Source organism: Mobula hypostoma, chromosome 6 (genome assembly GCF_963921235.1).
Source record: "Mobula hypostoma chromosome 6, sMobHyp1.1, whole genome shotgun sequence".
Taxonomy (NCBI): domain Eukaryota; kingdom Metazoa; phylum Chordata; class Chondrichthyes; order Myliobatiformes; family Myliobatidae; genus Mobula; species Mobula hypostoma.
In genome coordinates this window covers 158,190,889-158,206,238 of record NC_086102.1, presented here as the reverse complement: position 1 = coordinate 158,206,238, position 15,350 = coordinate 158,190,889, and the positions used below count along the sequence as shown (strand labels likewise).

General features: G+C 41.7%; 1 protein-coding gene across 6 annotated transcripts in view; it reads right to left on the bottom strand.

Moving 5' to 3' along the window:
* pde1a (phosphodiesterase 1A, calmodulin-dependent) overlaps positions 1-9,793 on the bottom strand; it is a 601,233-nt gene extending 591,440 nt beyond the window's left edge. For all 6 annotated transcript variants that reach the window (XM_063052036.1, XM_063052037.1, XM_063052040.1 and 3 more), the window contains exon 1: positions 9,580-9,793. In XM_063052036.1, the coding sequence (XP_062908106.1) occupies positions 9,580-9,646 (67 nt within the window). In that variant the 5' untranslated portion in view covers positions 9,647-9,793. The remainder of the gene's footprint in view (positions 1-9,579) is intronic.
* Positions 9,794-15,350: the final 5,557 nt, after the last annotated feature.

The following is a 15,350-nucleotide window of genomic DNA, read 5'->3' as shown; positions in this document are numbered from 1 at the left end:
TCAATCCACTTCAGGGCCTTAAGGGAATCAAGGAACATTGGACTAGTGCAGGAAAATAACATTGAGGTAAAGAGTGATCTCTAAAAAATGAGACAGCATGCTCAAGGGCCAAATGGCCTTCTCCTGCTCCCATTTTTGCAAAATTCTTATATTCTCATTGTAAAACAAAAATTACCATTGCATGGATGTGCATAATTGGTCTGAAATAACAATGAGCATTTCTCCTCCCCCAGAGGTTAAGAGAATGATTTAATTTCCTCACAGTATTTTCTTCCTCCCCTTTTACAATGTGGTTTGCTTACTGCCACTAAACATTTCACTGAAATTACTATTTAACCTCAAGAATATAAAAATCCCACAATTCTGTTTTGATGCTATCCAACATTCATGCGCTCATTCAGGTGCTTCCACTCACCAGTCATGACACCGAAGTCGACAGTAGTACAACCAGGATAACCACCTTCGTAAACAGCAACAATATGAATGCAAAGGATTCACTTTATTCAAATGCATGGCCAACTAACGTTCATGGTACATCCACAAGCTGAGCTATTGGAGATACTAAGAAAAGTCCACCTCAAAGGATTACCTTTAGGTTGGAAATAAATTAGTTGCCTCATCGAAACAAGATAACTGAGTTAAATTTAAATCCAACAATCCGAAGGGGAAAAAAAGAGAAGCTGCTTGTTCAATCTGTAGCAAATTGAAAACACATCCAAAATTATTGCAACTTAAGCACAAGGTAAATCTTGCTGCTGCCTTTCAGCATACAGGAGGGAAATTGAAAATTCGGCTGAGTGGTGTAATAACAACAATCTCTCACTCAATGTCAATAAGACCAAGGAACTGATTGTAGACTTCGGGAGAGGGAAACCTTCACCTGCTGTCATATCTATACAGCTGGTACAGCACAGTTTCTGGTAACGGTGACCCCCAGGGTACTAATAGTGGAGGATTTTGACTGGAAGTATAAAATTTATACAGGAATTATGAAATTACTTATGAAAAAGTTATAGAACAATACAGCACAAATGTAAGCCCTTTGGCCAAAGGAGTCCATGCTGGCATAGTGCCCACCCAGCTAGTCCAGATTGCCTGCACCTGGCCCACATCTCTCTAAGACCTGCCCTGCATATACCAATCAAAATCTTTCCAGATGATACGATTCAACCTGCCTCAACCACTTCCTCTGGCAGCTCGTTCCACATCATCGCCACCCTGTGCATGAAATATTTGCCCTTCAAATCTCCACTAAATCTTTCCCCTCTCAGCCCAAATCTACTTCTGGACTCCACTATGCTAACAAAAAGATTTAGCATCCATCTTATCCATGGCTCTCATAATTTAAACATTTCTGCAAGTTTGCTCCTCATTCTCCGAAGGATGAAGATGTTGTCTAGCCAACTTCTCCTTACAACTCAGGCCCTCTAGTGCTGGCAACATTCTCAAATATTTTCTGCACCATAGAAACCATAGAAAATCTACAGCACAGAAACAGGCCCTTTGGCCCTTCTTGGCTGTGCCGAACCATTTTCTGCCTAGTCCCACTGACCTGCACACGGACCATATCCCTCCATACACCTCCCATCCATGTATCTGTCCAATTTATTCTTAAATATTAAAAAAGAACCTGCATTTACCTCCTCGTCTGGCAGCTCATTCCACACTCCCACCACTCTGTGTGAAGAAGCCCCCCCTAATGTTCCCTTTAAACTTTTCCCCCCTCACCCTTAACCCATGTCCTCTGGCTTTTTTCTCCCCTTGCCTCAGTGGAAAAAGCCTGCTTGCATTCATTCTATCTATACCCATCATAATTTTATATACCTCTATCAAATCTCCCCTCATTCTTCTACGCTCCAGGGAATAAAGTCCTAACCTATTCAACCTTTCTCTGTAACTGAGATTCCCAAGCCCCGGCAACATCCTTGTAAACCTTCTCTGCACTCTTTCAACCTTATTAATATCCTTCCTGTAATTTGGTGACCAAAACTGAACACAATACTCCAGATTCGGCCTCACCAATGCCTTATACAATCTCATCATAACATTCCAGCTCTTATACTCAATACTTTGATTGATAAAGGCCAATGTACCAAAAGCTCTCTTTACGACCCTATCTACCTGTGACGCCACTTTTAGGGAATTTTGTATCTGTATTCCCAGATCCCTCTGTTCCACTGCACTCCTCAGTGCCTGACCATTTACCCTGTAAGTTCTACCTTGGTTTGTCCTTCCAAAGTGCAATACCTCACACTTGTCCGTATTAAACTCTATCTGCCATTTTTCAGCCCATTTTTCCAGCTGGTCCAAGTCCCTCTGCAGGCTTTGAAAACCTTCCTCACTGTCCACTACACCTCCAATCTTTGTATCATCAGCAATTTTGCTGATCCAATTTACCACCCTTTCCAGTTTAACTGAGTGTTTCCAAAACAGTAACAGGGGTAACCAAAACCGTATACAGTACTCCAAGTGTGGCCTCACCGATGACTTGTAGTAGTCATAGTCATATTTTATCGATCCCGGGGGAAATTGGTTTTTGTTACAGTTGCACCATAAATAATAAATAGTAATAGAACCATAAATAGTTAAATAGTAATATGTAAATTATGCCAGCAGATTATGAAATAAGTCCAGGACCAGCCTATTGGCTCAGGGTGTCTGACCCTCCAAGGGAGCAGTTGTAAAGTTTGATGGCCACAGGCAGGAATGACTTCCTATGATGCTCTGTGCTGCATCTCGGTGGAATGAGTCTCTGGCTGAATGTACTCCTGTGCCCACCCAGTACATTATGTAGTGGATGGGAGACATTGACCAAGATGGCATGCAACTTAGACAGCATCCTCTTTTCAGACACCACCGTCAGAGAGTCCAGTTCCATCCCCACAACATCACTGGCCTTACGAATGAGTTTGTTGATTCTGTTGGTGTCTGCTACCCTCAGCCTGCTGCCCCAGCACACAACAGCAAACATGATAGCACTGGCCACCACAGACCCAGAACATCCTCAGCATCGTCCAGCAGATGTTAAAGGACCTCAGTCTCCTTAGGAAATAGAGGCGGCTCTGACCCTTTTTGTAGACAGCCTCGGTGTTCTTTGACCAGTCCACTTTATTGTCAATTCGCATCCCCAGGTATTTGTAATCCTCCACCATGTCCACACTGACCCCCTGGATGGAAACAGGGGTCACCAGTACCTTAGCTCTCCTCAGGTCTACCACCAGGTCCTTAGTCTTTTTCACATTAAGCTGCAGATAATTCTGCTCACACCATGTGACAAAGTTTCCTACCGTAGCCCTGTACTCAGCCTCATCTCCCTTATTGATGCATCCAACTATGGCAAAGTCATCAGAAAACTTCTGAAGATGACAAGACTCTGTGCAGTAGTTGAAGTCCGAGGTGTAAATGGTGAAGAGAAAGGGAGACAAGACAGTCCCCTGTGGAGCCCTAGTGCTGCTGATCACTCTGTCGGACACACAGTGTTGCAAGCACACGTACTGTGGTCTGCCAGTCAGGTAATCAAGAATCCATGATACCAGGGAAGCATCCACCTGCATCACTGTCAGCCTCTCCCCCAGCAGAGCAGGGTGGATGATGTTGAACGCACTGGAGAAGTCAAAAAACATGACCCTCACAGTGCTCACTGGCTTGTCCAGGTGGGCATAGACACAGTTCAGCAGGTAGACGATGGCATCCTCAACTCCTAGTCGGAGCTGGTAGGCGAACTGGAGGGGATCTAAGTGTGGCCTGACCATAGGCCGGAGCAGCTCCGGAACAAGTCTCTCCAGGGTCTTCATGATGTGGGAGGCCAATGCCACCGGTCTGTAGTCATTGAGGCCGCTGGGGCGCAGCGTCTTCGGCACAGGGACGAGGCAGGACATCTTCCACAATACAGGAACCCTCCGGAGCCTCAGGCTCAGGTTGAATACATAGCAAAGTACTCCACATAGCTGAGGGGTACAGGCTTTGAGCACCCTGGTACTGACACCATCCGGTCCTGCAGCCTTGCTTGAGTTGAGACGTTTCAGCTGTCTTCTCACCTGTTCGGCTGTGAAGCCCACCATGGTAGTTTCATGTGGGGAAGCCGTAACAATGCCCCAGCTTCTATACACAATGCCCCAGCTTCTATACACAATGCCCTGACTGATGAGGGCTAGCATGATGAGCACCTTTTTCATCACTGTGTCTACAGAGACTCTGCTTTCAATGAACTATGCACTTGTATTTCTCAGTCTCCCTGTACTATTGCACTAACTGGTTCCCCACCATTCACAGTATGTCTTACACTGGTTTGACTGTCAAAAATGCATCACCTTACACTTATCTGTATTGAAATATATTTGCCACTCCTCAGCACATTTGTCTAACAGATCAATATACCTCTATAATCTATGAAAACGTTCCTCACTAACTTTTCCTAGTTTTGTATTATCCATAAATTTATTGATCAAGCTTTCTGTATTTGCATCCAAATCAAAGTATATAAATATTGAACAACAAGGGTCCCAGCACTAACCCCTGCATCACATCGGCCTGCACTCTGAGCAACAACCTTCAATTACCATCCTATTTCCTATCTGAGTCAATTTTGAACCCTGGAATCCACGAGATCTAATCTTCTAGACCAACCTACCGTATACACCTTAACAAAGACCTTGCTAAAGTCCAAATAGATCCTATCCATTGTCCTAACTTCATCTACCGCTCTGGATATCTCTTCAAAAAAACTCTTAAATATTCAAGCAACACATCAAGCTGTGACGTCCCACACAGTAAACCATACTGACTTCCCTGTAATCAGACTTTGTCTACCCAAATGTTGGTAGATCCTGTCCCCAAGAATTCCCTCAGACTCCGCCACTACTGATGTCAGGCTGACTGGTCTGTAGTTCCCTGGCTTGCAATAGAACAGCGTTAGCTATCTTCTGGTTTTCAGCACCTTCACATCTCCAACAATGCACTGTCAAGCACTGGAGATTAATCCACCTTAATGCCCTGCGAAGTTGCAAACACCTCCTCCATCATAATACTAATGTCCTCCAAAGTATCTCTTCTTATTTCCCCCATCTCTTGAGCAACTGAGTTTTTCCTCAGTAATCCCACCCATCTCCTGTGGCTAGAGACATAAGTGGTCCTTGCTGATCTCTAAGGGGATCTTCTCTCTGCATAGCCCTTTGAACATAGCCATAGAACTCTTGGAAATTTCCTTCAATTTACTCACAGGGTTCTTCTCATTCCCTCTCTTCGTCCTCCTGATTTCTTTAAAATTATTCATCTCTTTATTGTTATCAAGGGATTTATTCCCAACCTCCAAAACCCAATGTAATCTTCCTCCTTTTTCTTGACCAAAGCACAATATCTCTCATTAGACCGCAAGTCATAGGAGCAGAATTAGGTCAAACCTGCTCCGCCTAAACTTCAACACGAGGAAATCTGCAGATGCTGGAATTTCAAGCAACACACATAAAAGTTGCTGGTGAACGCAGCAGTCCAGGCAGCATCCCTAGGAAGAGGTACAGTCGAAGTTTCAGGCTGAGACCCTTCATCAGGACTAACTGAAAGAAGAGCTAGTAAGAGATTTGAAAGTGGGAGGGGGAGGGGGAGATCCAAAATGACAGGAGAAGACAGGAGGGGGAGGGATGGAGCCAAGAGCTGGACAGTTGATTGGCAAAAGGGATATGAGAGGATCATGGGACAGGAGGCCTAGGGAGAAAGAAAATGGGGAGGGGGGTAAAACCAGAGGATGGGCAAGGGGTATAGTGACAGGGTCAGAGGGAGAAAAAGAAGAGAGAGAAAAAGAATGTGTGTATATAATAATGGATGGGGTACAAGGGGGAGGTGGGGCATTAGCGGAAGTTTGAGAAGTCAATGTTCATGCCATCAGGTTGGAGGCTACCCAGACGGAATACAAGGTGTTGTTCCTCCAGCCTGAGTGCGGCTTCATCTTTACAGTGGAGGAGGCCGTGAATAGACATATCAGAATGGGAATGGGATGTGGAATTAAAATGTGTGGCCACTGGGAGATCCTGCTTTCTCTGGCGGACAGAGCGTAGGTGTTCAGCGAAACGATCTCCCAGTCTGCGTCGGGTCTCGCCAATATACAGAAGGCCACATCGGGAACACCGGACGCAGTATATCACCCCAGCCAACTCACAGGTGAAGTGTCGCCTCACCTGGAAAGACTGCCTGGGGCCTTGAATGGTAGTGAGGGAGGAAGTGTAAGGGCATGTGTAGCACTTGTTCCGCTTACAAGGGTAAGTGCCAGGAGGGAGATCGGTGGGGAGGGTTGTGGGGGGGGGGAATGAATGGACAAGGGAGTCACGTAGGGAGCGATCCCTGTGGAAAGTGGGGGGGGGGAAACGGAAAGATGTGCTTAGTGGCGGGATCCCGTTGGAGGTGGCGGAAGTTACAGAGAATTATATGTTGGACCTGGAGGCTGGTGGGGTGGTAGGTGAGGACAAGGGGAACCCTGTTCTTAGTGGGGTGGAGGGAGGATAAAGTGAGAGCAGATGTGCGTGAAATGGGGGAGATGCGTTTGAGAGCAGAGTTGATGGTGGAGGAAGGGAAGCCCCTCCTCCGCCTAAACTTTCCTGGTTTACCTTACCCTTCACCCTAACAGGAATATGCTGCACCTAGACACTTGATATCACCTTCTTAAAAGCCTCCCCACTTGCAGTTCTGTCCCTTCCCTTCAAACAGGTTCACCCAAGTTCACTCTGATAGATTCTGCCTAATTCCTGCAAAGTTAGTCCTGTTTCCAGTTTAGATCTTGTGGAGCTGTCCTATCCTTTAAAAGGAATAGAATTATGGTCACTAGAGCCAAAGTGCTCCCACCCTGAATGCCACTTCAGTTACTTTCTCTGCCATGTTCTCCAAGATGAAGTACAGCATTACAGCCTCCCAAGTAGGGCCTTCTATATATAGACTTGAGAAACCTTCCTGGACACATTTCACAAATTCCATCCATTCAGATCCTTAACACTTTGAATGATCCAGTCGATACCAGGAAAATTAAAATCTTCCGCTAATCCAACACCATTATTCTTACAACTATGAGCTGAAGCTCCCACTGACTAATGGAGCAGTCGGTGGGGTTGGGGGGTGGGGGGGGGGTGTTTAGAATACAGCCCCACTGGAATAATCCTCCCACTTTTGTTTTCTATGGAATTTCTTCTAGATACATAATTTCCAAATCTTTCCTATTTATCATTAAAATGGAAATTATTAAACAATTTTAATCCTCATTTCCTCAGTTTTGATTATACTTACTTGTCTGTTAACAAAAGATTTGATACACCTTATGTGATTATAGCACTATGAGATACCAATTCCAATTTCTCTTCAGGGATGGTAGAATGGGGTTTCTGGAAATGATGCAACAATAGATTTAAAGCAACTATTTTCTAACTTTGATTCAAATTCCAGTATTGGTTGAAAATAATTAAGAATCTTTAATATTGAGGATAAAGAATGTTGCCAGTGAAGAAAATTAAATATTTCAATTCAGCACATATGGTGTATACACACTTCACGTCTCTTTAAAAGATTTCTTAGATTAATGTGAAAGACATGAGGATTTCTATCCAACTGATATTAAGATTGTGTAAAATTATTAATGAGATAAACAAACAAACTATACCTGATTTTATTTTGAAGATATTCTGAATCCAAACATATAACAGTTATTACATTGTTGTCAAGTACCACCATGATCTTGTGACACAAGTAGTGGACTGCAACTTCATTGGGGACAATAGATTTATCTTTTACCACCAGGAAAAAAGAAAATTGCAACCTAGAAAATACAGACCAAAAGCCTTACAATGCTAATTACTTCGAGCAAACCGAAGTAGTGGTGGATTCATGGTGAAATTACTCAATTTGCTCAGGATCTGGCATAAAGAGATCTGCCTACAGTAGTAGTTAATGGAAATACACAAGATCACAAGCACTCTGAACCAGCATCTGGCTTGCTTTTGTCTTCTCAATTCCATTCCTCAAGTCAAATACTATCCCCAATCTTCCACTCTATTATCAAGTTAAACTGTTCTAACCTTCCCACGTCCTGACATTATTTATGCAATTGTTTCAAAACTTCAAAGGTTTTCAGATGTTCTATATTTAAGAGCTTCATTATGTTTAAAGTAATTGCTGCTTCGTTTCAATTTGCTCTGAAATTTTCATCTTGCATGCCAGTACATGAATCATGTTCAATGCAATAAAAAAAAACAGACCTCTAAAGAAAGCAACTAACACATTAGCTGGTTTTGATTATCTTAATGTATGGCATGCTTGTGTTAACAATGTGGCCCCTAAGAAGCCAGCTGTCTTGCGTTGCTTGGCAACAGATGCCCCTAAAAGACTATTTTGTGCATTTCCATCATGTGCTAAAGTCAGCAAGAGGTGCCAATGCTAACATTTGTTTTCACATTAAAATATAAAAGTTGAATTTGAAAAATGGCGACCAAAATCTCCACAATTTAGAATGTATAGCATTATATAAAGGATAGTATTTTGACTTCTGAAGATCTTTGATTTTAAAAATAATTTATTAAAGAAATTGTGAAAATAAAAGCATTGATTTTAAAGAAGTTCAAATTAAGTCAGACTGTGCCACAAGCTGTAGTATCCTTTTTAGAGGCATAGTTTTTGATGGAAGCAAAGTATTAAAATAAGAAACATGATCAATGTACAGAAAATGCTTCAACTTATCAGTTTCTAATGCTCACTATTTACTGCTGATTTTGATTTGAGACATTCAGCAAATTTTAGAAATCTAATCAAATTCACACAAATCCATTCATTTTGCAACAATTGTATGAGCCCGAACAGAAAACTGAATCAAGTAGTGTAAACTTTTTTCCCTTCATTTTTGTTTAAATGTTAGAATACAAGCATAAATGTCTTTGCAGAAACTACTATGCATATTTTAGGATGGGAATTGTTTTACTAAGGTGGATTATTTTGAGGCTTCCATTAAATGAAAGAAAAACAATTGTTGCTTCCAACTTCCTGGATTTTAATTTAGATAGCACAAATGAAGCAAAATGCTAATGCACACGCTGTAGGCAGCCTGAGCAGCTAAATAACATGTTTGATTATGATTGCTTGAAGTATACTTACAATCACTTTCCCCAACTACAAATTGAAAGGATGGAAGACTGGAAAATTCTACCTGCCTACTCATTGCAAATCCACATGCTTTTTAAAATATCCTACTTATTTACAAAAACAAATAAATTTTAGTTAAAATGTTCCAGATTTGTTCTTCATGATCATATGCAATTAACAATTATGAAGACTGTTCATACAAATATTTTTCCTTAAGATTTGAACTAGATATTTTCTGTTTAATTTGTAAGCAAGTATTGATGCTAAATGTACTCATAAGTAGCAGTGTCTTAAATTAATAAGTAAAACTTAATCTGTTGTAGCCAAATAATTATTATACTTAAGAAATATATGGAAATAACTATCCAATTTAAAAGTATAACAGTAGCGATCAGTTTGATACAATAGCTGAACCATGAAAAACACTAAGCTACAAAAGGAAAGGTTAATTTTGAAAATATTTTCCCTTACCTAATGTAGCTCTTATTTTTGTAATGTTGAAGGCATCATGATCTTTATCGAATCCACACTTCTTCATCCCAATGTTTGTGATATTTTTGCGTAATCCAACTGGTCTTGCTTTAGGCTTGCTAACACATGCAGCACTTGGACTGAAAAAAATCAGCTTTTAAACCTAACCACACTCCTTTGGGCTAGAAGGCTTCACCATTGAGTGAATCCAGCACTTAACAGGATGTGCATCTCGCAGCTCATCAGCCAATTACAATGTGTCTGCCTCTGCCTCTCCACAATGCTCTGAGAATGTGTGATGATTCTCGCATTCAGTCAGTTTCATTTATCAGTGCAACAAACTGAAACATAAATCGATTTCTGGTGTTTTCTTTTTATGTTTTAAATACAGAATTTATAAAAGTTAAAATACTCTTAAGGAAACTGCCTCACATATTGTTGTTGCTCTTAATGAATTAAATAGCAATGAAAAAAGATATCCTTAATTCCATCCCCCCCCCCACTGACTTCTGCATGCTTTCTTAAATCCATGAAATCTACTCTACATTGTACTTCATTTTGCAAAACTTCAAAAATTTAAAGACAAAAGAATGAGATGGGCATCTTGTACAATCCTTGCTGCACCTGCAAATGTCATCTTAAAGAAGCAAGGAGGATTGCAAAAGATTCCCAAATATTTCAATTGTTGCTCAGATGCTATCAGTGAGCTGGAGCAGAGAGTGCTTGGAACTTGGTGAGGTGACTTAGCAACATACAGAAGGAAGATAAAAAGGAAGCAGGATAAAAAGAAATGCATTACATCTTTGCAGCTTGTTAGAGATCAGAATGCACATCACCGAGATCAAATAATCAGCTAGCATATAAAATTAATTTTTTTTGGTGATAAAAGTAGAACACCTCATGAGTAACAAGCTTTCTTCTTTTGCCTGGTGTCATTCAGAACAAGAGAAATACACTTCTTCCTTGTAGACAATGGGAAGTGGTGGCCTGGCAATGTGCAAGGCTTCAAGGCTTTGGAGTGTTCAGTTGAAGACTGAATATCATAATGGATAATTACAGCCCTAGAAGCACAAGCTTTGATGGGACAATTAGTCTTTGTTTGATCTTGATTTATATTCTGATGTCATGGCAACTCATTAAAAGGACCAATATGATAGGACAAAGAAAAACCTAATTTCACTGCTGCTTTCATCAAATTACTTGGAAAATGCTGACTTTGATCACTTGTGCTCGTGGTAGACAACCCTGCCTTCTACTCTTCCAAAATTGCGTTTCATTGAAGTCACAGCAAATGTTTGCTCTTTCAGATGTGCTTCAAACATGCATGCACAAAAAACAACTACATTTCATGTTTGTATAATGCATTCAGATCCTTGGGGGATAACTGGACAAATAATGGTCTGCACAATGAGGTCAGTTTTAAGTGCAGCTCAAGGAAGGTCAGAGGCTCAGAAATACAAAAATGAAAATCTGTCTAGACCACAGGCAACTGAAGACATGGCCACCCACAGTAAAGAAATTAAGGAATAATCAAGAGACCAGAATGGGAGTACAGTTCTCTCAAAGAGAGATCACAGAAGCAGGAAGCGAAAGATCTCAACAAGCTGAATTTAAGGACGAGTAAATTAAATTCAAGATTTTGCCAGACCGAGTCAAAGGACCCAAGGACATGGATACACATCATTGAAGTGGCAGGGCAGAAGGAAAAAGTAGTGAACAAAGCATAAACAATCCTGGTCTTTGTTGATAAAGGCACGGACTATATAAAACAAGAATATCCTGCTGAACTTTTAAAATTCTGCAAGTATTGTGCTCAATACTGATCAATTCATTGTAATGGAGACTGCTCTGTAAAGCTGTACAAGTGTGGCACTTGGATTGAGCAATGTATTTACAAGGATAGACTGGAGAGTAACACACAAAATGCTGGAGAATGCTAGACTGGAGAAGCTGGGACTATTTCCTTGAAAGAAAAGTTGAGGAGAGATCTGAAAGTATGGCTAAAATGCAGAGAAGGAGGCTGTTGCATTTTGTGGAGAGATTGAGGACAGGACGTACAAAAGGAAGCATCTGTGAGTTACGGTATATAATGATTTGTTTTTTCTGTAAACTCTGTGTGAACGGAATCTGGAGTGCAGACTGATGATGGGATAGGGATGAGTTCCATTGTCAGAGAGAGCTGGGCAAAGGCATGGCAAGGAAGAATGTTGCAAGGCTATGGAAAATGTGACAGGGATGATACGAGTGAATTGCTCTTCCAATGAGTCAGCATGTGCATAGTGGGCTAAATCGATTCCTCTACTGTAATAACTCTATGGTTTTATAAGTGTGGGTATAGTTCAAAAAGCAAAGGTATTAAGAACAAGTTGCAGGAAATGAGAGATAACATACAGGCAGGACAATATGGATAAACTCAAGCTTATGGAGGATGATAGACCATCAGTTCTGAACAAAAATGGAGGAATAATCATGTCTGAAGATGGCAAAAATAATTAGCTACAAGACGTTCAGTGGCGACATCAGCTGTAATGAATAGTACTACCAAAATAGGAATCATTTGCAGTACAACTAGATTTGTAACATGTAGGTTCCAAATTAAATGTACAAAAAGACAGCTAACAGTCTCATGCCAAGTTTCAGCATGGAATCAAGATCTTCAAATCCACAGCTGACAAGATCCTAAAAGGCAGAGATTACAAATTGCATCATGGCCTGGTAGGGAAACACCAATGACTTTGAACTGAAAATCTTACAAAAGGAAGTGAATTCGGCCCAGTACATCACGGCTAAAGCCTCCCAACCACTGAGCACATCTACGCGAAATCCTGACAAGGGAAAGGAGCATACATCATCAGAGATCCCCACCACCCAGGCCATGCTCTCTTCTCATTGCTGCCATCAGTTGGAAAGTACAAGAGGCTCAGGACTTACACCACCAGGTTCAAGAACAGTTACTACACCTCAACTATTAGTCTCTTAAATAAAAGAGGATAATTACCCTCACTTGCCCATCATTGAGATGTTTCCCCACAACCAATAATCTTACTTTAAGAACTTTTTATCTCATTATCTCATGTTCCCGTTATTTATTGCTATTTATTTATATTTGCATTTCCACAGCTTGTTCTCTTCTGCACTTTGGCTGATCTTTCATTGATCCTGTTATAGTTACTATTCTATTCTGGTCAGGTCACTCGTCTGAGTGCTGTTGGTACCATGTAACCCAGTACTACCTGTCGCATGGTCGGGTGGTCGGCGACTAAACCGGCCCCCCCCCCACCAGGCTTGCCTGGTGGGGATGGTGGCTAGACACCCTGCAGGACGATAAACAAGACCTGTCAAAGGGCGGATGAACCCTCTCATAGGGTCATCGGCCATCTAGCAAACACGTGCCATGAAGCGCGGAGAGGGCATCCCTTGCACCAAAGCTTGGTCTGGCCATTCACTGCAACAGAACTTCCCCCAGCCGTCTTGGACCACACCATGCCACTGGATCTGGGAGGGGATGTGGAGAGGGTGGGTCTGGACCCGTGCAACCCCCAACTCACCTAAAATCCACTCGCACACATGCTGTTCCTTTCTGAGGAGTGGGGTACAACCCCACTAACTGACTGAAAGGAACCATCATCATCCTATTGGGGGGGGCGGGGGGAGAAAGAAAAAAAGAAAAGGGGGAAGGGGGAGGGGAAGCTACTATTCTATAGATTTGCTGAGTATGCCCACAGGAAAATTAATCTCAGAGTTGTATATGGTTACGTATGTGCATTTTGATAATAAAATTTACTTTCAACTTTGACTTCAATGTGCAAGATAATCTATATAGAGGAAACTCTTAAAAGCTTCCACCACTTTGACGTGAATCATAAACATAACAACAAGTGATTTATCTCTGACAGAATGCAGATGCCAATGGATACAAAGGTGTGTCCTGTTCCCTGCCTCAGTAATCTTCTAAGACATCTTCCAGATTATCTGTGGGTCCAAAATGGAGCGAGTCTGATGGGTCACAATCCACAAATCACCCAAGATTGGGATTAAAAGTGTACCCAACATTGCCCTCATCCTGATGCCACCTTGTTTGTCTGTACCAGTTGGCATGTGGACCCAAAGATCGTGGGTAGTGTCACCAGGTGCTGTGGTTCTACCTGTTTCCTTTGTTGCAGAAAATAGGGCTGGCCCTCTGCCACACCACACCCTAGTCAGCTGAACATTTCCACACTACCTGTCCTTTGTGGAAGAGTTCTTCCAAGTAAACACCCTTGACCACAAGTCCATCAGAGAGCGTTATGGATTCTATATGTTTGTTCCTGAACAAATTGTCTTGACCATATAGCAGAGTGCATCATGGCTAGATCTGACCATCAAGCACCAAGACTTTGCTTGGCTGGCAGGGAGAGACGAACTCCCAATCAGAGCCATCATCAATATATGTTGCACTCGGTATGGCTGTGGTGCACAAGAAATACTAGTCACCTACCTCTTTGCAGACTGAAGATTCACTGAGAGAGTGTGGAGACTGATGCAAGGGTGCATGACCCAGTTCATCCCCAGTAGCCACGTGACAGAGTACTCTCTGATCTACAGGCTGCTCTCTGGGTCACATACTGAGAAAGACATCAAGCACTGCTGAAAGGTTATGAGCTCTTTGAAGGATGCCCTTTGGTCTGCCTGAAATTTGTTGATGTCTGCAACAGAGCGCTGCAGGCTGGCACTGTTCAGGCTGCAAGAGCACCCGCTAGGGGATACACTGCAGCTTGATTCAGCCACCGGCAAGGCTCAGGGCAAAAGGCTCCTTCTGCTACCACATATGGAAAAGCACAGTTGCGTGGGGAAGTTTCTGAAAAAAAATGAAAGGGGTACCACCTCAGGGAGTTACGTGAGAAGCAATGATGCTATATCTGTTTATCTTCAAACATTTTACATGACTGAAATTTAACAATCATGAATTTAAGGTTTTGCTTTGCACTGTTTCTTCCATCGTACATTTTCTTCATGAATAAAGTCTGTTTTGAAATAAAAATATCAAGTTCAAGAGACCACAAAAGGTGGAGGCTCCGTGATGGTATTGGGTTTGCTGACTGAAGTTCTAAATTCAAATGAAATACTTAAGCTCTGTTCAATATAGAGAGCAATGGGTACACTCACTAAAGGGAGTTTATTCTGAAACCACCTACTCAAAGTCCAGTTTCCTTCCCTTTCATCCTCCATGGCGAGTTTAACTGCCAATACCCACTATCTGAGTGGTGGGCTCCCCATCCCTACTGAGAAGAAGATACTATCAAAATAGATTAAAAACAATTCATTTATTTTTAGTGATATCTGTTTAAATCCAGACAAATTTAAGACTCAGAGGAATTCTATCTTATAAAAGATTTCCAAATTACAAATGACTTCTAAAACACAAATGATTTCCAAAACATAGGTACAATTCCTATAAGCTAATAAGACACCAATGAGTTGCAGGCAGACCAATGACTCATCCATCACAGAACTCGATGGCAGGGGAATGCATATTTCTGACATTCTTCTTGGTGTTCTGTAACCATTTCAAAAGACTGCTTACGTTCTTACATTTATATTGCTTTTCTGGCACTTGGAAGATTTCACATACATTTGATTTTTTTTCAGATGCCTTTTTACAGCATCCTGTGTTCCAAAGACAGTTTTGTTTGTTTGCAAAGCTGTCCTTTTAACTTCAGACTGGTTATCACTTGCCATTTACATTACGAAATGATGACTGGCTTCCATTTAAGACAAGAAGCTGAACAAAG